Raw genomic sequence first — 26561 nt, 5'->3', positions numbered from 1 at the left:
TCATGAAGCGCTAGCATGAAACCGCACACACCATTCTTCGACTCGGGTGTCTGGTGCCTCTGATGAAGCAATGTTCTTTTGAATTAAAATCACAGACAGATGACTCACTGTGCAGAAATATCCTCATTTTTCCCTTTTCCAACTGAAATAATCAACTCATCAAGGACAATGACAACAACAAAAGGCAGCAAGGACAATGTTATGAATCGATCATAGTTATTCCAAGCATATGTGTCATCCTCCACAAAGGCAATGACAGAGTTAGAAACAGCACTGGTCATTGAAGTAAGACCCATGCATCGACTGAAGAATGACATGATGCCAGAGACCAAAGTACCAGAAGATGACAGGATGCCTATGTCCACTGTAGCAGCCAATGCTAATGGTGCGATATACTTGGTAGTGCTGGTCAAGAGCAAACATCCAATAGGCTGATTGTTAGACACTCTATAAGTCAGTGTTTTGCATTTCATGTGCTATTTTTAATTCCTATGAAATGAATGCTAGTTTTTTTATGTTTGTGTTATGGATGGAGGAGTTAAGACTTCAACCAAGAGACTTATGGAATCACATAGCTCATAAAAGGTAGTAGCAGGATTCAACCTGAAGTCAAACCCACCCCCAACCCTCTTAGTCCTGATGCTACAGGGAGAGACTCCTGACTTTATCCCTGAGGTCAGAAGACAATGTCTCTTTATAACTGCAGCATTTCCTTGGACAGAGCTGGACCATCATCAACCCATCTCTGTTTAAAGGGTTTTAATGCGGCAGCATAGAGAGTGACAAATGACAAGTTTTCTGTACATTGGTTATAGTAGTGGTAACATTTTAACTTTTACAGAAAAGACAAAATATAAGAGTGGAATATTGTGATTCCTGAAGTCAGTTTCTAGAGAACCCTCAGACCAGCCGTTCCATGAAAGTGTATAGTACTGCACAGACTGTAAAGCTAAGCAGGAGAGAGTTTGGTCACACTTGGTGGGTGGACCCCTGGACCCTAAATATTTGTTTAAAATCTGTATGGCTTTGCCGCTGGGAAGGCTCTAGCCTGCAACTCAAAGGAGTAAGGCTAACAGCCTCAACACACTTCTTCATGGGCATGGATCTTGCTTGAGGTTGGTCTTTTAACAACTTTACTCCAGGCTCTAACTGCTAGCATCACTGCCTGTCATTATTAGCTATTCAGTTAGTACTCTGCTAGCCATTCTTCCTAAAAGAACACAGCGGCTCACAGAGTGATAGTTCTACCTAAGTAAGCAAACAAGAAACCAACACACCAGGAATCCTACAACTAAAATCTGTAAATCTCCCACTGGGGATATAGGATTGTCTACATACAAAGACGTGTGTGTGTGTGTGTGTGTGTGTGTGTGTGTGTGTGTGTGTAAAATCAGTTCTTTAGGAAAATTAAGTTTAAAATCACAAACACAAAAATAAAATTTGATATTAAAAGAAAAAGTTAATTCAAGCATCGGTGATAATATTTTTCACACTTTAAACATTTGCAAATAGTCATTTCTTTAAAATAAGAAATGCTTCTGAAATGATGTCCCTTTATAAGTCAGTCTGACCACAAATGATGTCAGCATGTAATGTCCCTTTTAAAACATGAAAAAGGTGGTGCCATTAACCTGAGAGGTCACCCCTGCTCACATCTGTTCACTTTGCTCAATAAACCCCAGAGCCCTTCTATGGATGGCATAGCTATGAGATCTGCTTTCTGGTACTTCTCTCACCACCTAGAGGAACTTCCTCAGCTTTTTAAATCCACCCCAGCCTCCTGCTTCAGGAATGTCAGCCATATGTCCACCCCCAGGTCCATGTCTGATCCATGCCCTCTGCTGCCCAGACACCTTTAACCAAGAGGACCCCATGTTTCACTCTCAAATGTCAGCTCTAACTCTAATGGTATTTTCTTACTTAGATTTCCTTTGGTCATCGTGTCTAAAATTTCAGTAGCCTAGCATTTTCTCTCTGGCATTGGGCTTCATTTTCTACTCGAGCTGTTATTATTATTTTATTATTGAGTTGATGGTTCATATTTTATTTATTTTGCATATAGTCTGTCTCTCCCCAAGAGAGAGTAAACTCTAGGAAAAGCGAGAATTTTTGTCTTGTATCTTCAGTGCTGAATCCTTCAGCCCCAGAGGCATGCCTGGTGCAGATGAGACACTTAATAAATTATTCTGAGTATATTAACAAACACATACATATGTGAAAAATGTCTCAATGTGCTCAGTCTGAAAACTAAAACGTGGACAGCATGCTCCAAGTTTGGTGGGGATGAGGAGAAAAATGTAAATATTGCACTAAGCCTGTGTCATGGAGGGTGGACCAAGGGTCAGGCATGTTTAGATTATGAATTTGCTTGTGTTCAGTGTCCTAGATGGTTTTATTTCAATTTGACAGAAGATTCAGCTGTGTGCTGGATAGTTTTATTTCAGCTTACCATAAGATTCAGCTGAAAGACATTTCCTCAATTAACGGTTAGTGTATGAGGACCCAGCCCATTGTGGGTGGTGCCATCGCGAGCCTGATGGTCCTGGGTTCTATAAGGAAGCTGGCTGAGCAAACCATGAGGAGCAAACCAGTAAGCAGCACACCTCCATGGCCTCTGCATCAGCTCCTGCCTCCAGGCTCCTGCGGTAGTTGAATTACTGTCCTGACATTCTTCAGTGATGGACTACAGTGTGGGAGTGTAAGCCAAATAAACCCTTTCATCCCAACTTGCATTTTGGTCATAGTTGTTTCATCGCAGCAACAGTAACCACAAACGAGGAAGGAAAAGTGTATAGGTTAATCCCCAGGGCCAGCATATTTGAAAACATAATCTCTATGGCTCTGCATGTATAGGTGTTTAATTGTGACTGAGAAGCTGAAGTGAAGGGCATCTCATATCTATTGACATAAATTTAAATCATCACCATTAATGATATAGATCATGAGGATAAAGTATAATTCTTGTGGTATTCAGTTTCCTTTGTTTCGTAAATAGTGAAATTGAGGCGTAGGGTTTGATATCTATGCAAACTGAAGCACTCATGAGGCAGACTAGAACTGGGCAGCAGGGCCTACGGAATGCAGCCTGCTTTCTTGTTGTGACTACTGTGCCTGGTCAGTACTTATGACTTCCACAGGGCAAACAGGGGGAGCTATTATTAACCTTAATGTAATGGTCAGACTGCATGGAGTCAGTGACTCCTCCACATGGCCAGACCACACACATCCACTCACCTTTCTCTGTGGTGTCTTCAGCTTACAGAGGAAATCGGGAAACTTGAAGATAAAGTGGAGTGTGCTAATAATGCCCTGAAAGCAGACTGGGAAAGGTGGAGGCAGAACATGCAGAATGACCTCAGGTCAGCATTTACAGACACGGCCGAGGAGAACATCCGCTACTATGAGCAGGTAAGCCCGTGGTTCCTGAAAGCACTCCCTGGTTAAGTGGACTCTCCGCTGTCCACCTGCTCTGTTGAAAGAGGCAGGAAAAGAGTCTGATGTCACAGTCTGAAGCCTACTTGGTGACTCCATTCTGGTGTGTCTCTCCCTCTGTTGATTGCTCCAGAAGGATTTGCAGTCCTCAAAAGAGGGTCGGATGTTTCTGATGGTGCCCTTAGTTTTCCCTTTCCTATGTCTATCTTATAAAGAATTTGCAAAGGAAGAAAAACAGCAGACATTTAACGGAGAATCAATCCAGAGCTGTCCCTGCACTCTGGGACACTTCTATCCCACAGCTACTTAAAAAGCTACTTACACGGGAGGAGCAGCTGATCTAGAGATCTACCTATACAAAACTAAAAAGCATTTGGGGGAGAGCAGGCCATCCTTTGTTAGCATTTTTCTCTTTGAATAATCATTTTGAATTTTGCAACTAACTGTCCTAGAGGTTACTTTCTCAAATGAATTATACAATGTTATTGCTTTTCCACCCAACGTAGTCTAAATATACTTTCCTGGAAGAATATTTAAAATACACTAACACTGCCTCTGACAAAAATAATAAATATATGAAATTGGTAGATTAGGGAATTTATACTGTATGCTACAATAATTATCATCTTATAGGTAGCTTAAATTCAGTAGTTATATCTTTTGAAAGATGAACTAATATGAACATTTTCATAAAATAGGAATTAAGTGCACATTTACTTTTAACCAAGCATTCTGCAGTAACCCCGAAGAGGGGCACAGCATGTACGACAGTCCTTTTTTCATAGAGTGATGCCCAGTATAGGAAATAGTTAAAGGCAGGCATCCTAAAAACCGTCATGCACGTTCTAGTATAGAAGTACATAGCGGGGAATCTAATCCAATATAAAAGAGATGCGGTGATCCTTGGAGAATAGTTTGAGGCTGAAACGTGAATTTCAAATAAGACATCTCTACTTGAAGGTGTGAGAGACCAAAATCCAGGTACCAAGTCTCATGGACAAGAACTTGGTAGTAAGGGACTTGTTCAAGCCCTTTAGCTGTGTGGGAGGAAGAAGCAGGGCAGCATGAAGATAAAGATTAGGCTGATGAACATGGTATCAGTTTAATCTCATCATTCCTTCTATGAAGGCTAATGAGTTTTCCTCTGATGATGCTCTTTCTCTCTCCTTATTGTCGGTCATGCATTCATACCCTTTAAGTAAGCCAAACAGCTAACATGTCTGTAAACCTCAGGTTTTGAATGGTCTAATATACTTCACCTTAATGAAGTCCTTTGTCCACATAAAGTGACAGTATGACAACTGTTTACATCTGCAGTGGTCATTACTTCTCCTTGTTGTCCAGCCCGGGCATATTTTCATTATAGATTCTTAGTGACAGTCAGCTGAGAAAAGGCCATAAGCATGCCTTCTAGAGTTGGACAGTGCACAGCAGTGAAGGGTGTGCCCTTTCCCTGCACAGAACCTAAGTTTGGCCCCCAGCAGCTATGTCAGACCACACACAGCTGACTGACAGTGGCTGCAGCACCAGAACATCCAATGCCTTCTTCTGCCGTATGAGTAACACACACACACACACACACACACACACACACACACACACACACACACACACACACACACACAAATACACACACTAAAAAATGGAAATAAATCTTTCAGAAAAAAAAAGAAAATGCCTTAAAAATGAGAATATATATACCTATTCATAGTGAAACAAAAAGCATTAAGATATTAAAATTATATGACAAATACAATCAATTTTTTTAAAAATGTAATTCCTGATGACTTTTCTAAGTTGGGCTCTTTTGCTTGGTTAGGTTTTCTTTTATTTATTTGCTATTAATTTGAGGTGTAGTCTTGATGTGTATGTAACCCTGGCTGTCTTGAAATTTCTGATGTAAACCAGACTAACTCATCCATATCTGCCTGCCTCTGCCCCTGCCCCTGCCCCTGCCTCTGCCCCTGCCCCTGCCCCTGCCCCTGCCCCTGCCCCTACCCCTGCCTCTGCCCCTGCCTCTGCCCCTGTCCCTGCCTCTGTCCCTCTGCCCCTCTGCCCCTCTGCCCCTCTGCCCCTCTTCCCCTGCCCCTGCCCCTGCCCCTACCCCTGCCTCTGCCCCTGCCTCTGCCCCTGTCCCTGCCTCTGTCCCTCTGCTCCTCTGCCCCTCTGCCCCTCTGCCCCTCTGCCCCTCTTCCCCTGCCCCTGCCCCTGCCCCTGCCCCTACCCCTGCCTCTGCCCCTGCCTCTGCCCCTGTCCCTGCCTCTGTCTCTCTGCCCCTCTGCCCCTCTGCCCCTCTGCCCCTCTGCCCCTCTTCCCCTGCCCCTGCCCCTGCCTCTGCCCCTGCCTCTGTTTGAGATTTGACATGACATCTTACATAAATGTGTATTCATGTTATTTTTGTGCTAAAACTTGGTTTATACACAGGCATTACTTCCTTGAAAACAGTTAAATTAACATTAACACGTCTAGTCACTGCAAATGTCACTCATAGAAGTTCACCTCACCCTGTTGTGTTTCTAACTCTGCCCCAAAGGGAAGTATATTTCTGTTACTGAAGATACAACTTGTGCTCTGTATCTTGGATGTGTTGTTTGGAAGAACAATTGATTTTTGTTACTATAACTTCAAAAGACCCTGCTCTGGATACCCCTTGTTGTTTCGGTGACAACTTTTAACATATCTGGCACATCAGTCCACCAAGGCAAGATAAGGAAGTTGGCACCCTTGAGTGACCAAGAAGTCTTAATTAGTAGAAAAGCTGCAAGGGCCTAAAGATCAGCAATGTGTTGTCATCTGTTAGCCTCAGACTGTCTCCAACACAGTGAAAAATGAAGGGTGTCATGATCTTTCCGTCCCCGTTTAATTTAATCATATCATCACAGAAACGCCTCCTTTTTCTTTAACATTCACATAGCTAACTCCCCAAAGGGTCTGTTCCTATGGCAAAAGATAAAACAGAGTTCACACATCTGCCTTTGGATTTACCTGTAGGAAGGGAAATGATCACAGCTTGGATAACTTCAAATTTAAATATCAAAATGACAGAGGAAATGGAGATCACACATATGCACAGTGGGTCTGAGTCAGACACTACCCATTGCCATTCTGAAATGCCACGCTTAGGTTCCTGACTCTCTGGCTAAGGGATGGATATACAATGTTACTCCATTATTTTCCTCCCATGAACTCACACCCCGCTTCCACAGTATCGGCATGCATTTGTTTGTGTAGGGGACCGGCCCACACAGTATCTGCTACCAATTCCACTGCTCTGAGAACACCGTGAAGTGTGTGGACGCAAACTAAGATGACAAGGACATCACTAGGGGATGAGAGATTATGGGAGTGCAATCATGTGGGTGCTGTGACCTTGACTGAACCAATATGAGACAGGACGTGGTGGTGCAATAGCATATAAACAAATTCCTACTGATGTGGCAATGGCAGGGATATTGGAACAGTACACTATGGCATGTGGAATTAAGTGAGTGGATGTTTTTCACTGTTTCTGATTATCCTCAATGCTTATAGTGATAGAGAAAAAGCTTCAAAGAACATTGGTCCTCGAGCAAAATGGTGGATTACAAGAGTGCATGCTTCCGAATGCTTTGTTTTGCCATCTCTGACTTCTCGGCTATCCCACCTCCTCTTACACATGAGCATTCCGTACCTCCTTGAACTTCGTTTCAGGGTAGCTTTAGAATGGCTCTAGGTTTGACCAAAACTGTAAGAGAACAGTGACCTTTTCCCCAGTAGAAACTTGTCTAGTGACCTCACTGTGAATTTTAAGGATGTTACAAACAGCCCTGATTTCTCTACAGTTCTGCAGATGGCCCTTTGCTTCTGGAAATGTCTTTGCTTCTTTTGTGTGTGCTAATACACCTAGAGCAGCCTGACTGGAATAAACAGGATAGGGAATTGACCAGAGATACCTGGAAGCTGTGTTGAGGGGTGGACTTAATAAAAGGAACTGGATTCTAGGGCATCTGTAGTTCACAGACTGTTATGGTTTTTGGTTTTGGGTTTTTTTTTTTTTTTTGTTCCTTGTTTGTCTTTTTATTTTGTTTTATTTTATTTAGTATTACTAGTAAGTGTATAAAAATCATTATTTTGTCGCCTAATGTTCTATTTAAAAGAAAAGTAATACATACTTACTGAAAACTACCACATAGAAATTAAGTAGTTATCCTGAAGTAAAGAAGACAAAAAGTTAATAAACCCATCTTCTACAGAAAAGTAGATACTAGTATAATTATAGAAAAATAATTGGCTAGCCCAGAATTATCATACTGATTAAATAAAGGTTTGCACAGCCCTTTTAGAAAGTGCCCACATGAAATATATTACTTCTTCATTTGGGGCCATGAGAATTAAAATGAATGTATTTGGGGTTTTTTCCATATGTTTCAGTTGTTTTACATAATTTTTCAATTAGTCATAATTGCCATGTATTTGTAAATCATGCAATTAGATATTTACTAATACTTAAAATGTGTGTATTTGTTTCCATCGTAAGTAATACTATCAAGCCAGCGGGCTGGTATGTGTGCGTGAGGGACACGGGGAAGGAACAGGTACTTGTAAGTAGGGAATGAGAGAGCCAGGAAGCCATCATGGACTTGAACATGCTGATACCTGCCAGACATAGGTCAATGGGGAGCCATGTGTCTATTTGGTCAGAGATAAGGAAAATGACTCTTCTTTGCATTCAGGACCCTGTTTCACAGTTTCCTGAGCAATCAGAAATCCTTCTGTAGTCCAGCTTTGCCAAGGACCAGCCTCAGCTTGTGGAGGGGTTCAGAGAGAAGGGCTGCCTGGGATCTGTAAAAGAATGACTCGACGTCAAACCCTGGATCCAAGCTGATGGGATGGCCTGTGTTCTGCTTGCTGTTTAGAGACTGTCCATGGCCTGCTTGCTTGTGTGTCTGGCAGTTCTCCAAGCACTTCTCCCTTTTTTTTTTTTTTATTTTTTTTGGTTCTGTTTTTCGGAGCTGGGGACTGAACCCAGGGCCTTGCGCTTCCTAGGTAAGCGCTCTACCACTGAGCTAAATCCCCAGTCCCCACTTCTCCCTTTTTATCCTACAAAAATATTCTCTGCATAGCATATCAACTCCTGCAGAACCCAGGGCCTGTCTTTTATTTTACATATCAATCAGGACACTTACTGCAGGTTTACTTTTGATTATCTTATGAATCAGCATCCTGTGATCCCAACCCTTTGATTCTTAGGAGAGAGAAAACGTAGGTTTTTTTTTTTTCTTAACCTTGCAAAAGAATTCAGAGATTTGTCTGCCTTTGTGTAGCACTGAAGATGAGCTAGTTGGGTGGGGCCCTTCCCTGAAATTACCATTCCTACCACACCTGGACCAAACGAACCTCCTAGGTTGACCTGGAACTCAGGAATCTGCCTTTATATCTTTCTGACAATTAGGCTCATAGTGTAGCTGCCTTTGTTCCTTTAGATTTATGAAGCCCCTCATAATTCATATTGTATCCTTATAGTTTGCATAGTTGAAAAAATATATGTATGTATATGTACATACATATACATATATATGTATACACATATATATGTATATATATATATATATATATATATATATATTGAGCTCCTGTATTTAGAGCTCTTTTCCATAGACTTAAGGCCTGCCCTGAAAGTCCCAGTATTTACCATTTTGATGGGACATAACCACACCTTCAACCCCTGGACTGGAGCTGTCCTTAATTCTCCTGGAGTCATTAACAGGGAGGACATTCCTCAGAGGAATGCGAAAAGACACAAACAAGCCTTATGCCCACAGCAGCCATAGACACGTATGGAGGCTCAATCCAAGGCTCTGTCCCAGGGCCAAGGACCATGTCACTCTGTCCCCACCAGGGCCATGCCTGGCTCAGCACAACTTGAATTGAGCCCAGACTCAGTTTTGGAAGAAGTTGGTGGACCTACCCTTTTGGGGAGAAATGGTGTATTCTTTGGACTTGACACCCGTACCAGCAATCCAAAGTATTTGCAAGGCTACGACAGAAATACTTAAGCACTTGTCTAAATTTCTCTTTTTAAGTCTTAAGATAATATTAGCTGTTTAAAATTTGGGTGATATGAATTTTGAATAACCAGAATTTCAAGTGCAGGCAGGGAACAGGAGGGAGGATCTTAGGGAATGTGAACAAATTGGAAATAACAATGGAAATGAAATGTACAAAGAAAATATTTTTATGCTAACCATAAAATAAATAAAAAGAAGCAATTCTATAATTATCAATAAAATATGTACAAAAAAAGCCACAATGAAACCCAGTCCTTTGTATACTGGCTTTAAATTAATTTAAAAAAAAAAAAGACTATGATCAAACTGATGTGTATGGCACTGTGGTAGATCTAACTTTAAGCTTAAATCTTTTTCATATAGTTAAAGTTTATTATGGAAAAATAATATGCATATTCACTTTATTGATATAGCTTTACAGTTTCTTCCTCTTTTTTTGAGACAGTGTCTTGTTGTGTATCCCAGTATGGCTTAGAACTCTCTCCGTAATCCAAACCAGTTTCGGGATTATGGCGGTCTTCCTGCCTCAACCTCTGAGTGATAGAATCACACGCAGGCCTAGTTGTACCTTGTGCTGATATTTCAAATGTGTCTTATTCAATCACTTGTAATGGACAGACCTATAGAAAGATTTTGGGGCATACTGGACACCACAAATATTTGAGTTCACATGTACATCTTGGAAGTAGGAAAGCATTTATGGAGAAGTGCATTTTCTGGGACATCCATGAAAATAGAAAAATAAATATCTTGACAAAGGCAAATCTCTATCCAAATGGGCACTACTGCCAAAGATTTTCTGAAATCCAAATCTAGTTACTTGTGATCCATTTAAAAATTCCATGCCTGTACAAAAAAATAACTTAGGCCTTCCTCTACAAACTAATAGACAGACAGACTCCCAGGGTTCTGAATGTTCTCCAAATGTAGTTACCTTTATTCCAGAATGCAATGCAGCCCTTGTTATGTTTGGAAAATAGGAGCCTGCAAAGGGTTGCCTTTACCTCAGTTTTACACCACAGACTTGACACATTTTTCTGATGCAGGGGCGGGGCGGAGGTGGGGAGGGGATGCTGAAAACCAGCCTGGCCCAAGATAGAATAGCTCCCAAGAATTCTGATATGAGGTGGAAGTGTATTGATTATAATTATAAAATTGCTACCTAGGAAAGATCCTGATCCAAATTTCTGTCAGAAATTTTGTTCTTTTCGAAGCTAGAAAATCAGAAAAAAAAAAATTACTTGAGTAAAAGGAGCAAGGAGAGCAGCCTCCCAAAATTTTATTCTAACTAGCACAGGAGGAATGTCATCTTCATCTGCTGTCAGCCTAAGGATAAAGTGCCTTTTAAATCCAGGAGGAAAAAGCAAAGGAGGGAAACTCTAGCCATTTTCATATTCCCTAGAGTTTAGTAAAGTGGCTTGAAAATTTATAGAAAATCTAGTTACACTTTCAAAGTCACAGACTTTGAAAGAGGTTGTGACTTCAGAGGAGTGCAGTTCCAGAGAGAGCAGCGTGACTCATACGAAGGAATCAAACGTGATTGCACAACGGACCGCGGACCATGAAACGTGAAGATGTGAGGACAGCACATTTAAGGATGAATCCAGAAAAGAATGGAAAGAGTCACGGGTCACATTTCAGGAGAGAGTGAGGTTTGAGGAAGGGGAGTTGAGAAACTTCCAAATAGTACCAGAGTCAAGTATGTGGACTTTCTTTGAACTAAAGAAAGGAAGAACTCATATGCTTATAAAGTTATTACAATGAATCCCAGATGGAGACAGCCTGAAGGGAGAAAATGGCTGCTTGGTTGCTGTTCCGCTCTATGCTCTCAATCAAGGAGGGAAATGGAAATAGGATGGGTTTGCCCATCAGACAACCAAAACCAAACAAAGGTGCATTTAAAGAGGTTAAATGAAAACCATCCATTCCACAGAAAGGCAAGGCTGGTTATGTTAATTTCCTGCGGGGTGTTATGAAAACCCTTTACCCAGCCAAAAAGCAGTTACAGCCTCAACTGAAGCTTTTAATTCTAAATTGATTCTTAGTAGGGAGATTGACAGGTCTTCTACCCACCCCCTTTTCCCTCTCTGGATGACTGTGAAAGTTAACTCCAGAAACTTGGAGCTCTGACACCTGTTTCTAATTAATGTCCTCTGCCATTTGGATGGGTGTCATACATAGTCACCAGCACTGCTCAGCTCTCTCTGTATGAGTCACCTTGGAAAGACAAGGGTGGACATGGGAGAAACTTAACTCATGTAGAGTTTCCCCTGTGATTTTGAACCTAAAGAATGCAGGCAGTTTTGGATTTCCTTTTAAAATCTTGGGGCAGAGATCTAATAGGTAGCGTATATTAAATCGTTAAGTTTCTTTACATATTGGCTCTCTCTCTCTCAGGCTGAATCTGAGTAAAGAGACACATTTTTTAATAGTCAATCTCACTCTCACTCCTGCAAAAGGAAAGCGACAGCATAGAGAGTGGAAGAAGCCAAGAGCGCAGTCCCGAGTGACTGTGTATTGCATGTTCCTCTCAAGGACCACAAGGCCTCAATGCCAAGGAAGTGCCAAAGCCTTCCCTAGGTAAAACTCAACAGGAATAGCAAAGATTTCCTGTTGTTGGAGTGGGCTGTTGAGTTCAAGCAAATGTCCTGTGTGTACAAAGCCTAACCCCAGCAGCTTCCTCCCTCAGGGGTTTCCACCCTGAGACTGCTGCTTTGGAGACTGCCTACTGAGATGATTAGTCAACACTCTCCCCTTTGCCCTCCATAATAAACGCACAAAGAACTCAAGTCGCTATGGTAGTCCTGTCACTCCATTGCAGTGATCACTACCCCCAGCCCAGCTTTTCTATGTGTGTCTGTCCTTCCTTGAGTCACTCATTACCCCTAGTCAGGGTTCCAGGACCAAGCTCTAGAATTGTAGCATAGCCAAGGTAGAAGACTCTAGAATGGTCTAGGACTGGGAAGTTGGAGTTCATATCAAACTGGGCTTTTTGTTTGTTTGTTTCTTTGTTCCATTTTTAAAACAAATTCCTAACAGTTTCTAACATCTGACACATAAGAAAACAAATCTCTTAATGATAACAAAACAATTCATTAAGGAAACAACTCTCAGTGTCTTGGCCACTGTGGAAACTGTCTCAGAATATCATTATACACTATAGGACTGAAGTGCCCATGCCCGTGTGAGAGAGAGAGAGAGAGAGAGAGAGAGAGAGAGTGTGTGTGTGTGTGTGTGTGTGTGTGTGTGTGTGTGTGTGTGTGCGTATGAAGGAAGGGAGGATATTGTTTTTATACTTTTTTTTTTTTTTTTGTTGGAGCTGGGGACCGAACCCAGGACCTTGCACTTGCTAGGCAAGCGCTCTACCACTGAGCTAAATCCCCAACCCTGAGGAAATTGTTAAGTATGCATACCCACTTAGGCTAATAGGCTCAGAAGATTATAATTGTACTCAACTTAATCATTTTTCATGCCAGTTTAAATGTTTTAATCCATTGTGCTCTTGTGCCTTTCTAATTTTCTCTCTTAGCCACCAGAAGACACTACCAGAAGCCAAACAATCTCAGGGTTAGGAAATTCAGGATGAGTCTAGTAAGCATCCAATTCACATAAGTGTGGTCACATAGGTGTGGTAGAAAACAGCTACTTCTTTTTATCTCAGTGACATGTGATGTCCAACTATTAAATAACTAGAAGCTCTTTCCTAATTTTTTAAAAAGATCAATATTATTAATTGTTTAATAATTCACTCCATCATCCTTTATGTCATCTACATCATAGAAAACAATTTTTATCTTGTGAGCAATCAGTTCTTATTTCAAATAAAACCAGACGTATGCAATAAGAATGAATAAAGCAAGAGAAGAAGAAATCCTATTGCCCTAGGATGTTAATAAGTCTGTTCTTACTGTTCAGAGGCTTTATAATTGACTATAGATCCCAATTTTCAGTGCGTGATTTATTTGTATTTTTAATTATTTTGAGCTGCTCATTGGAGGCAATTGCCATAGTATGTTCTGCCCTCTCCCTCCCTGTAGTCAGAAGAAAGACTACAGGGACTGAAGCTGTAGTAGATACTAAGGAACGACCTTAACAGCTAGGAAAATGGTCCCTGGAAATTTGGTATAAACAAAGAGAAAAGAATTATAAACTGAACTCAAAGAAATGTACATTTAATATTAAAGGGTGGCCAGGTGTGTTGCAGTATAATTGCAGTATTTTGGGAGACTGAGGCTGAAGAAATTCCAAATTCCACGACTTCCATGGCAGCCTATGCTGCATGGTAACTTCCAAGGTAGGCTGACTTATAAAGTGAGAGTCTTTCTGAAAATTAACCAAAAAAAGGTGATGATTTATATCCACATTTCTATCCAAATAGTCCACATCATTGCTCATTGCTTTACATAACTGCCATTTTTTTTATTTTGTCTCATATAATTAGAAAACATCTTTGGTATATTGGAAGTTTCCGCTGTCTCAAACTTCTATTAAAATCGTCTTGTCACGACTTTATGTCCTGTAATATAATTGTTTCTCAGTTATCCATGCTAATGAAAACCAGTTTATGTGTGTAATAGGGAGGTAAGGCATAGGCACCTGCTTTCCCCATACTTTAAACCAGGCATGCATTTCTGAGGCTTAGTTGTTTAGAGATTTAATAGGAAGAGATTAGGAAGGATTAAATACTTTAGAACATACAAAGAGTATACACAGGGATATCACATCTTAAGGGAATCAACTGATGAGAAATTTAGAATTGGCTGTCAGCCTTGCCACTCACTGATTATAAAATCGTAATTGTGTCCTGATGATGCTCGTTGGCTCATATATAAGTGAAAAGCAATAATCTTCTCCTATGTCCTATAGGGCACGCGTGGTCACACGTACACACACGCACTCATGCACTCAATCATGTACATACACGTGAACCATAAACCTATAGGAGAACGGAAGAAGAAAGCATGGGAAATGCTTTAAAATGAGCTACCAAAACATTTTTATCATTGTGCTCTGATCAATTATTTAGTGAGAGGAGGGGGAGTGTTTCCACTGTCACTACTTGTAGGCTCAGTATATGGTTAACCAAAAATCAGCTTGAAAATGTAAGCTTGGGAAATGACCACTTTTAAGCCGATGAGCCTCCTGTAGTTGGCTGATTACATCAAAAGCAACACTGGAGTGAGGAGAACACACGAGTTGAAAGAGTATGAATGCAAATTCAGGCACTCGGATTAGTTTCTCAAAGAAATATTTCAGCTGAATAAATAGTACCTGAGGCACCGTCCGTCTTTATCAGACTTTGAGTTAGGCATCCACAGACTACTACAGAATAATAAATAAGTGGGCCACAAGATGGCGTCTGTAGCTAATGAGTCTTTACTTTAACCCTTGCAGCTGTTAAGCTGCCCACACAGATTACATTGTACTGGTAGAAAAGCAGCATATAAATCCTGTTATTCTAAAGTTGCCGTTATTTCTAAGGTTAAAACGTGCAAGATAGCTCTCAGAATCTGGATTTAGACTTTTTCAGAAGTGAGGTTCCTCTCCTCCTTTCTCTTCCTGTTGGTTTGGTTTGGTTTGGTTATCATGACTGTTTGTTTGTTTGTTTGTTCTCCTTTTCGGCAGTATGGGGAATTGAACCCAGGGCCTTTCACATGCCAGGCAAGTGTTCTCCCACTGAGCAACATATGCAGAATATTTGAATAGCTGCACATTTTTAATTTGAAGCAGACTCACTGGCTTGCCCAGCCTTGGCCTTGAACTCACTCTTTGATCCATCCGTTCTTTGAAGTTGCAATCCTCCTGCCTCAGATTCTCAACTAGATGATATTAAGTTTTTTGCCACCAGGAATTGCTATTCATTTTTTTGAGCCTGAAACTGCAATATAGAAAACAGGTTTCCAAGTTGTTAAACGAATGAAAGAAGAGCAGCAGGACTGAACCGGTTAGTGAACCAGTAAGGAAGCAGTCAGCACATCATGTAGGCTAACACTAGCAACTATGGTGATGACTGAAGAGATGTCCCATGTGCCTATTGATCTTACTTTTGTAAACCATATGATGGTAATTATCCTGCAAATACCAAACCCTTTGGGGTATGTTTAAAAATTTATGGTCACCATATTTCATAATCTCTCTAGGCAAGCAGAACTAGACAATATTGTAAATCTTACGGAATTCCATTCACCAACTTCTTGTTAGCCTCAGTCAGACCCTGGAACCTTCCATTTTAGTGTAAACCCATTTATTCTGTAAGTGGATGAAAAAGCCAAGCAAGACAGAGAGTCACAGTGTGGCATAGACCTCCTCGTGTTCCACCAGGTGACACAATTTCAGTATCAACTCGTAAATACAGACACTTCTGTGGAAAGCTGTTGCACCTTGGGAACGTTACTGTCATCATTGACTCTCTTTCAACCTTGATCACATCTGTCTGCAGGATTACAGTGCACCTGGGAACTATGGAGACATTTGCCTGTTCTGGTAGCAAAATGCCATCACCTCTGCTGAAGCAGCAAGAGATTTGCTTTAAAGCCAAAAGTCAGTTTGGGAATCAAAACTTATGTTCCTAGCATCTTTTGTTCATGTTTGGCCCCATTTCCCAGCTACTGTCTCTCAGAAGCTTTAGTGTTTGGCCTTTGGCTATAGAACAGTCACCTATGGAGAATACTTGCTGGACTTTCAGTGGATTTGTAGTGAACCTCATATTCAGTTCCACCCCATCCTGGCTAACACACATCCACCAATGGTACTTAACTTTCCATAGTGTGGATCATTTGCTCTGTGCCCTTGGGAACACACAGCACAGTGTCCTGTGAATCAGTTTTTTTGGTTTTGTTTTTAATATTTACTGTTTCACATGTGTGCAGATGTGTGTGTGTGTGTGTGTGTGTGTGTGTGTGTGTGTGTGTGTGTGCACTAGGGCATATGCCTAGGGAGGTCAAAGGATTACTTTAGGAAGCCAGTTCTCTCCTCCTGACTTTGATCTGAGGAGACAACTCATGCCAGCAGGCTTGTGTGGAGTGTGCCTTCGCTCTCTGAACTGTGTGGCTCCCAAATTCATCTCTTCCCTAAAATGGAATTATCTGACCCCAGCAGAAGCTACTTAGAGGAAAACAATGTGTGACACTTAAGAAAGGAGAGGTCTGTGCTGCTGTAAGTTATCCAGCAGTTGTATAAGAAACTCAACTTGGTAAAGCTAGCTGATACTGCAAAGACTAGGCCAGAGAGGCTGCCTGTGGTTAATGTAATTTTTAAATATATTTTATCCTCCTTCTGGTTTTTAGCTTGATTGATAGTGATGATGGTTTAAAATGTAAAGAAGTAAATGCTTAATCTCAATTTAAACCCCAATAAATAGTAACACCTTATTTACAAAGCTAACTTACAAAGCAAATACCACTAGGTTTCGAGACATGGGTGACTTTATCCTTAATGCTTTTCAACCATCACAATACTGATTATGGGAGATGCTCTTGGTCTTAAGCTGCTTAGCTGTGCTGTGTGAACTGCCTGACACTTGAGCTCTTAAGTTGTCTAGTCCAAAAGGAAGTGAAAAAGAATAGCAAGAAAGGAGACATGCTAGGCCTCAGCGTTTTGATATTTCTAGTTCATTCATTTATGTGTGCAGCATTTGAGTGTGTGCATGTAGAGATCAGAGGACAGTTTGTGGGAGTTGTTAATCTCCTTCCCCCATGGGAATCTAAGGGAGCGATTCTCAACTTGTGACTTGAGACCTCTCTAGGTACCTCTATCTCCAAAAATATTTACATTATGATCCATGACAGTAGCAAAATCACATTCATGAAGTAGCAATGGAAATAATATTATGCCTGGGTGTCACTATGGCATGAGGAACTGTATTAGGAAGGTTGAGACTCCTGATCTAAGGGGACAAACCCAGGTTGTCTAGCTCTGCAGCAAACAGCTTTATCCACTGAGCCATCTTGTCCCTGTGTTTTGTTTTTTAGAAGAAATGTATAGATTGACATGATGTCATGTTATCAAATAACTCAACTATTACCCCCATGTGAGTGGGAAGGGATAATTAACTAAATATATTTACTTAAAGTAAAATAATTAATAATTAATAATATAATAATAATTTGAAAAGAGGACCAGAAAAAATGAATTAACACCTAAAAGCACCTGCCACCAAGCCAGGACCCAGACATTATAAAGAGAGAACCAGTTTCCACAAACTGTCCTCTGCCCTCCACACATGTGCTCCACACAAAGTAAATAAATCAACTAATAAAAGTGATGGGAACAGGGTAAAAGAATTTGAAAATCTCTGAAGAGATCGGATGGCATCCTGAGTCACATAGATCAAGACCCAGAACTGTCATTGAGTTTAAGCCTGTGCCGAAACGAGGCCAGAGGACATGAGGACAAAGCTTAAATTTAAAAACTAGACAGCAAAGGAACCCAGGAAAACAGTTCATGAGAAAGAGAGAATGCAGACTTTATGTTAAACAACATGTTCACCAATAAATTCCTTCTTCATAGCCATCTGCATTTACTAAATGTGTTACTGTATTAGCTGAACGCCCGATGTTTCTAGACACCAACATCTTCAGTGGTAAATCTACTACCAGAACTAGAGCATGGTTAAGAAATACACAAAGAATCACCTTCTATATACGCAGATTTTAGTATGCTTTTTTTCTTAAACATTGATCACTCTGATGCCTCCTATACTTTCTTCCAACCTCTCCTTCCAAAGAGCCCTTCTTCTACTGTGTAAAAGACATCTTGCCATGTTTGCTAGTGACTTGCATACTCCGTCGGTGACGTAGATCTGTCATTCTCCATGTGCTGATGCATAAACACTAGCTATGGTCTCCAGAATATTTGCGGTGCTTCAAATATACCTAGGTTATTCAAACCCCAGCTTCCTCACTTACAAAATAGAGTTGATGATAGTAATGTGCACTCAAAGAAAGCATGGTGTATAAAACAGCCATTGTAATGCCTTTTGAATATTCATAGCAATGTATGCAATATTGACTGTACATCTTACTCTACTGTTATGTGATTTTTCAGTAATCAAAATCCATAAAATCTTTTCTCTGTCTCAAGTTAGAGGATGGCAAGGAAGTTACTCAATAGCTAATATCTCTTTACCATGTGTCCATGTCCTTAGTGCTTCCATTACAAATAAATGGTAGTTCATTATACTACTTCATATAGATGGCGAGTAGTATGTCACAGCCATTATTAGACTGGCTTAGTTGAGGTACGATAGGACGATGACTGAAGAGAGTCTGTTTGAGGGCCAGTGTCATTCTCAGTACAATTCTGAGTCTTTATTTAGCATGAATTCTAAACAAAGAAAGCTGTTGGAAATTTCATGTTGACATTTAACCTGAGAGGTGGTCAGCTTCTTTAAGTGTTAGCTTGGCTGTGTTGTTTAAAATGTGCTATTTATCCAAAAGCAGCAAACACTTTGGATGGTTCTACATGGTTAACAGGTGCTGGTTATGGGTGACCTCGCTGAGAAGGGACAAGAGCTCAGCAGAAAGGTCTTTAGGGAACATGAACTCTCCCAACCTATGGATAAGGTTGTGGATCGGTTTTCTCATTGTATTCATTTTTCATTTTTATACTAAATTTGCTGATGGAGATCTGAAACTGAATTTAAACTGGAAAGAAAAATATATTCCTACATAACCAATATGTATTGCATATATGCATAGAAGGTAAACTATAGGATTTTTTTCTTACAGATTTTCTTTCTCAGATGTATATACTTTCACATCTATTTGTAATTTGCTGAGAATTTTTTATTTAATCGGGAATAGAATAGGCTGTGAAATTTGGCAAATGCTCTTGGGTACTGTTGCCATGGAGATGATGTTGCGTTTGATATGTCAATGATGTTGAGTGTTGATCAAACCTTGCATTTCATGATAAAATCCACTTGCATATTACATATAATTCTTTGTATAGACCACTGGCTTTTCTTTGCCTTTTGAAAAGAGATTTTGCATCTACATTTCTGATTAAAATCGGTTTTTAGTTTTTTATTTCTCCTACAATGTCTTCAGTTGAGTTAGCTAAAAAGCTTGCCCGTGTCTCCAGTCTTCCCTTTGTATTTGTACTACTTTGCTTTGCTGATCTTTGCCTTCTGAGTAACTGACCATGGCTACATATCATCTGCACTTCACTGCAACATCATAAAGCTTGTGAAATTTCCTTCTTGAAGTCAGTAGGATCTGAGCTAAGAATGCCTTGCTATTCTTCACTCTTGATAAATCTTGTCATCTTTTCTTTGCCATTTTATGCTGTGGGGAATCGAACCTAGAACCTTATACATGCTAGACAAGTGTTTTACCACCAAGCCCTATCACCCTACCCTATCTTCCTTTTTTATGATCAGTAGGTCAATTTAATAATATTGCTAGCCTTCTCAGAGATTCAACATTGAGTGTCATTGTTTTTTTTCTCTATTATTTGTCCTATTGTCTCGTTTTGATTCCCACTCTGGTTTGCCCACACAGATACACAAATGCACATGCATACACATGCTACAACTTACCTTGACTTTAGTATGTTTGTTGGGAGGTATTTGTTTGACTTTTGCTCTTTTGGTTTTTAAAGTAGAACCTAAATGTATCAATTGATGACCTGTTCTTCTTCTCTAATATAGGCAATTAATCTTTTTCTCTTTATTCCCTTAGTGGTATTTAGTGGTATATAGGACTTTTTGATATATTGTGAATTATTTTTTATTCTGTTAAAATAATTCCTTACTGCCCTTTTTGTTTTCTCTGTGGTCTAGGAGTATTTAAATTTCTCCTATTTATATTACAAATACTCAGGGGTTATCATGGGTTTCTCTAATTGTTTTTTTTTTTACTTAATTCTACATCATTCAGTGATCAAAGTTCATGAGACCTTAATCTTGTATATACTTGTATATATTTTTTTATAACAGGGTCTCATTCTATATCCTAGGCTGGCCTGAAACTCATGATGTAGCCAAGACAAAGATACTAACAATGAGTAATACTCAAGCATCAGTCTCTTGTGTGTTGGAATTACAGCTGTGTGCAACCACACCAGACTATTGAGGCTTCTCATATGGTCCAGAGTATAGTGCATGAAAGAGATGTCTTTTCTGGTTTTGTTTTTTAGATATGCATTAGGTCAACTTGATCTATCATGTGCTTCAAATCTATATCATTGTTTTTCTGTCCACATGTTAAACATAAAGGACCTGAAAAACCAATCATATATATGTTTACCTTTCTCTTTGTATTGGTATGTTTTGGTTCAAACCTACAACTTCTACTCTTATAAAATATCAACTTTGTCTTGATAATGGTCTTTGTTCTAAGGACTTCAATACTAATATAATATTATTATTCAACCTTTTCTTTGACGTGTGTTTTATACAGACATACACAATTCTTTTTCATTTTGCATTATATTTAAAATACATAATAAATCTAAACATGCTACAGGTGGGTATTAGTTTTCTGTTTCAGCAGACAGTCTATTCATTTTATTACGATGTACACTTTGTAGACATTTACATTGACTTGATGGGATTAGGTTTGAGTGTATTATCTTACTGTTATTTTTTTATTTGTCCTGTTTCCATTTTCTTTTTGGCTTTGGGGATTAATGGACACTTTTATATGATTTATTTTTCCTCCTGTTGGTGTACTGTGTATTTCATTGTTCTCTCATTTTAGTGACATTTTAGCCATTAAATATTGAATTTCAACACCCAGTCCTAGCACATAATAAAACAACTGATAGCATTCTCAGAACTCTTGTGCTAGATGGGGTGCATGAAGTGAATGTCGAGTTAAAAACATGTATGTTTCATACCTAATGTAGTAGATCCTATGGCCTCTGAGCCTGTTTGTATAAGCACCAGGTCTAGATGCCAGCGTGCAACCTTTTAAGGTCCAGATGAGTAACTGAGTTTTCTTTTCTCTCCTGTCAATGGGATAACAATGCACTGTCTTAGCAAAATCTTATTTCAGCCCCAGATATAGTTTCCTCTTGTTTGTCAATAGTATCGCTCAGGAAGAATTAGAACACTAAGCCAGAGAGATGGTTCAGTTGGCAAAGTGCTTGCTGCACAAGCTCGTGTACCTAAAATACCCCATGGAAAAAGCCTGGAGTAGAGACACAAAGCTGTTATCCTAGTACTAGGCAGGTGGAAATAGAAAATTACCCAGTACTTGCTATCCTGACAGTCTAGCTAAGTCAGTGAAGTCCATGTCCGATGAGACATCCTGTCTCAAAAAGCCATTTACAGAGCAATTAAAACACACACACACACACACACACACACACACACACACACTGAGAGAGGTGGGCAGGATATCAAAATATCTGAGAAATGACAAATGCTCTCTGATGGAAACAATGGAGCAGATGGCTATGGGAATGTGTGAACTGGGCTGCATTAGGAATTATTTTAACACTGACCATCAACTATCGCTAATCCTTCTCATGCTGTTTGCATCATACAGTGCCTTGCTACATGGGAATCATTCCTCACATCACAGACTGACCTCCCGTTGGAAGAAGATCCCGAAGATAAACTTTGATCCTATGGAAGACTCCTGTTTGATCTTTGAGAGATAGCGTCTATCAACCAAAGTTATTTTTTTCTGGATTGGCTGTGCCCTTTATAAAGAGGATGAAAAATGATTTTGCACTGTCTGGAAAACCAACCATATAAAAACTCAGGTATTCCAGGTCATCAACATGAATTTGTGATATAAGTATATCTATCTAGATATATAGGTCTATTATGTGATATATTCTACAGATCTACAGATCTGTTATATAGATAGATATTTATCTATGTCTATGTGGATAGAAAGATATTTAGTGTAATTGTAATTATGTTGTTAAATTTATGTGCCATTAATTACATATAGAGGTTTTTTTTCTTAATATTTTACAGTGGAATATTAAATTTTTCAATATGTTGCAAAGACTTGGTTTTAATAAAATCTTTAATAAGAATTGGTTGTCTATGATGTGTTCATTTTCTATCAGAGATAAATCTTCTGAAAAAGTTATAATGTTAATTATGTGTTATCTAGCATATTATGCATGTACTTTAATGTCGTCATAATTTACTTTGACATTAAGAATTTGAAGTAAATGTAAAAAATTATTAAACATGAATAACAATTGTTTAAAATTTTATTAAATAAAATGGTGGTTTTCAACAATGTAAAATTTTTCCAATCACATTAATATATTCTCTTTTTTGTAAATTTTTGCATATCTTTACAACTTATATCTGGCTTCTATTTTTAATGCATAAAGGACCTTGAGTCTACCTTACAAAGCTGTGCTGTGAGTGCTTGTGGTTCACAGTGATGAAGAATGTTCACGTGTGGATCTGTGTTTCACCCCACCACTGGGGTGTCAGAATACCACTCAGGGAAGCTAGGCTATGTTCCTTCTTTGTCACTATCCGGGTGTTGGGCTCAAGGGGCACACCAACCCACCACTCAAGGAAGGCAAAAAGCAGCCTAAGATTGAGCCCCAGCCTGTGGTTCTCCGGGTGAGAAACAGACTGTGTTTCTCAAACTCCTGGGCACCCAGATGCTGCTGGAAAACTCATGGAGTTGAGAACAGGGCCCGAAGACCAGAGATGAGCCCAGCCCAAGGTGGGAGAAACCTATCTTAGCTCATGGTGTCAGGAACTCTGAGGGGCCTTCTGCAGGAGACCGAGTAGCCCCGCTCAGTAATGAAGGCTTAATATCCCCACGGTGGTCCTTGCAAGGGAGACAGGCCTTGCTTGCCCAAACTGTTTATTCATGGTGGAAGGGGTCCATACAACTCCTCAGGGTGGACAAGAGATGAAATACCTTTTGCTGGAAGGAATATCCAGGAAGGGAAACTTATTGGCTAAACCCTTGGGCCAGCCCATCTAGATTCCTCATTAGCATGGAGAATTCTAGGCTCTATGATTTGTGACCAGTTGTCATGGTCCTCTTAGTGGGGTGTAATGGTAGGTAATGTGCTCCAGGACAGGAATGTGGTTGGGAGCAGATTCAAACCCCTACCATTCTCAGTTATTAGAATCATTGGGGTTCCTTAATCTGCGTGACCTCACTGGTCTTCCTGTCTGGTGACGCGGCTCCGCTTGCCCCATATTCATGTGTATTTTGCAGTTAGCACAGGCCATCTTTCAGAAACCAGTTGCCAAAGGGCATGTTTTCTTTTACTTTCCTCAAAGCAATTAGTTTTACAGAAAGCAAACCATGCTTTGAGGGGATCTTCTAGTAGCTATTACATGGAATGAATGAAAATCATAATATACTTTATAAACAGCTATTTTAAACATTTCCAATACATATAATCGCTTAGAGCAGGAAGTTCAGTTCTACCTAAGGAGTCCTCTGCCTACTTTCATTTCAGCTCCCTGCCAGTAAACTAAATCATTTTACTGACTGATCAGTCAAAGCAGATTTGAGATGGGGTCTTGCTGTTATCGTGGCTGACCTGGGACTTGGTTTTATAGGTTAGGGCATCTGAATTCGGGTAAATCCACCCATGTCTGCCTCCCAAGGACTGGATTACAACAGTTGGATGCCCGTCTTCCATTCACAGAGCCCCAATTCAACCATTAGCATCACATAAACTTGTGAGGTGGCAAAAGTTATCCCAGTGCCCAGGCAGGAGAATTAAGGCTTTCTGCAAAGGTAACCAGTGCTGGCTACACAGCAAGTTTGAAACTAGCCTTTGCTACATAAAATTAGATATGTAATATATAATTAAAATATGAATAATTATTTGAATAAAAGTGCATATGTACAAAGTCTATGTATATGTATACATGATATCCAGATGAGTATATATGATGTATATATGTACAAATTTATTTGTGGGAATGAAGTTGCTTGGCAGGCCAGGGCATAATGGGGAGACAAGGCCAAGGGAGATAACTGGGAGGTTTAACTTGGAAGCACTGCTTGGTCTCTTCTGTTCACAGATAAAGAATCCCATGTCAATGGCTTATACTTCTGTTTCTATTTATTTTACTTTAGTTTTTCAGACTATGTCTTACATTGTAGCCCAGGATGGTCTGGAACTCAGAATTAAGTGAATAAGAAATATTATTTGGTATGTTTTTCCAATACCAGACAAACACAAAGTTATATCCCAATTCATATCAACTGAGATTCACAATCTTGGTTTAAAGTGGAGTAATAGCTTCCTGCTCACTGGTTCCCACTTTGCACAGGGAAGGAAAGAGATCGTTCCTTCCAGTGACAAGTCAGTTAAAAATCCCCAGGTCCAAGCTGGTTTGGAATGACCCTTGTCACCAGGTCATTCCTATTCCTTGTGGATAGGAACCAAGGTCAGTTCATCCTTCTAACTAAACACATCAGATAGGAGTATTATGGCTTAATTATAGAAGTGTTATGGCTAAATAAAAATAAATGTATGGTTTTCAATCAGACTACATGACACATATTTATCATCCAAAAGAAAGGGCATCCTTGCCCTCAAGAAAGAAGAATCCTGGGCTGGGAGCAATGGCTCAGCACTTGGGAGCATTTGTTGTTCTTGCAGAGCTCCAGAGTTAGGATCTCAGCACAATAACCCATACTGCAGTTCCAGGGTACCCAGCACCCACTTCTTGACTCAAAGGGCACTAGAAACACCCCTGCTGCACTTGCGCAGACTCTGGCAAATACTCAAGTAAATTGGAAATTAAAACAGAAAACTAAAAGGGTAAAGAAATTACATTGCATGTCCACAATACAATTTTAAATGAATGTGATCCTCATAGAATTACCATACATTTACTTAATAAGCACTGCTCTTATACCTGCTGTAACAATGGCTCTTCAGAAGATGTGGAGGAGATATTACAAGTGTAAATAAGCCAAATAAGCCATGAGTGCGGTACCTGCAGTTACGTGGAAAGTCAGTCATAATTTTGTTGGTTAAGAAATAGTAGAGGAGGGGAGAGAGACCTCACCACCTGATCAGATGGGCACTCCTGAGGCTGCAGAGCGGAGGAGACCACCAACACTGCCCACCCCTGCCCACATCCCTGGCCCAAGAGGCAACTGTATAAGGCCTCTGGGTTCCCGTAGCTGAGGGCCCAGGAGCGGCAGGATCCCTGCGCCTGAGACACCGCTGGAACCTGAAGGAAACAGACCGGATAAACAGTTCTCTGCACCCAAATCCCGTGGGAGGAAGAGCTAAACCTTCAGAGAGGCAGACACGCCTGGGAAACCAGAAGAGACTGCACTCTGTGCACATCCAGACGCCAGAGGAAAACACCAAACGTCATCTGGAACCCTGGTGCACTGAGGCTCCCGGAAAGAGCGGCGCAGATCTTCCCGGTTGCTGCCGCCGCGGAGAGGACTTAGGCAGCACCCCACGAGCAAACTTGAGCCTTGGAACCACAGGTAGGACCAACTTTTCCCCTGCAAGAAACCTGCCTGGTGAACTCAAGACACAGGCCCACAAGAACAGCTGAAGACCTGTAGAGAGGAAAAACTACACGCCCGAAAGCAGAACACTCTGTCCCCATAACTGGCTGAAAGAAAACAGGAAAACAGGTCTACAGCACTCCTGACACACAGGCTTATAGGACAGTCTAGCCACTGTCAGAAATAGCAGAACAAAGTAACACTAGAGATAATCTGATGGCGAGAGGCAAGCGCAGGAACACAAGCAACAGAAACCAAGACTACATGGCATCATCAGAGCCCAATTCTCCCACCAAAGCAAACACGGAATATCCAAACACACCAGAAAAGCAAGATCTAGTTTCAAAATCATATTTGATCATGATGCTGGAGGACTTCAAGAAAGACATAAAGAACTCCCTTAGAGCACAAGTAGAAGCCTACAGAGAGGAATCGCAAAAATGCCTGAAAGAATTCCAGGAAAACACAATCAAACAGTTGAAGGAATTAAAAATGGAAATAGAAGCAATCAAGAAAGAACACATGGAAACAACCCTGGACATAGAAAATCAAAAGAAAAGACAAGGAGCTGTAGATACAAGCTTCACCAACAGAATACAAGAGATGGAAGAGAGAATCTCGGGAGCAGAAGATTCCATAGAAATCA

At 40.3% G+C, this 26561-nt stretch overlaps 1 protein-coding gene across 1 annotated transcript in view; it reads left to right on the top strand.

Annotated features, from left to right (window-relative positions):
- The window catches only part of Snx7 (sorting nexin 7), an 84557-nt gene extending 62082 nt beyond the window's left edge, over window positions 1-22475 (top strand). Inside the window, exons 8-9 of the mRNA NM_001012083.1 lie at window positions 3256-3408; window positions 21974-22475. Coding sequence (NP_001012083.1) covers window positions 3256-3408; window positions 21974-22051 — 231 coding nt within the window. The 3' untranslated portion in view covers window positions 22052-22475. The remainder of the gene's footprint in view (window positions 1-3255; window positions 3409-21973) is intronic.
- The last annotated feature ends 4086 nt before the right edge of the window (window positions 22476-26561 follow it).

Source organism: Rattus norvegicus, chromosome 2 (genome assembly GCF_036323735.1).
Source record: "Rattus norvegicus strain BN/NHsdMcwi chromosome 2, GRCr8, whole genome shotgun sequence".
Lineage (NCBI taxonomy): Eukaryota > Metazoa > Chordata > Mammalia > Rodentia > Muridae > Rattus > Rattus norvegicus.
Note: the sequence above shows the minus strand (reverse complement) of the source record. Positions and strands in the feature narration are given on the sequence as shown.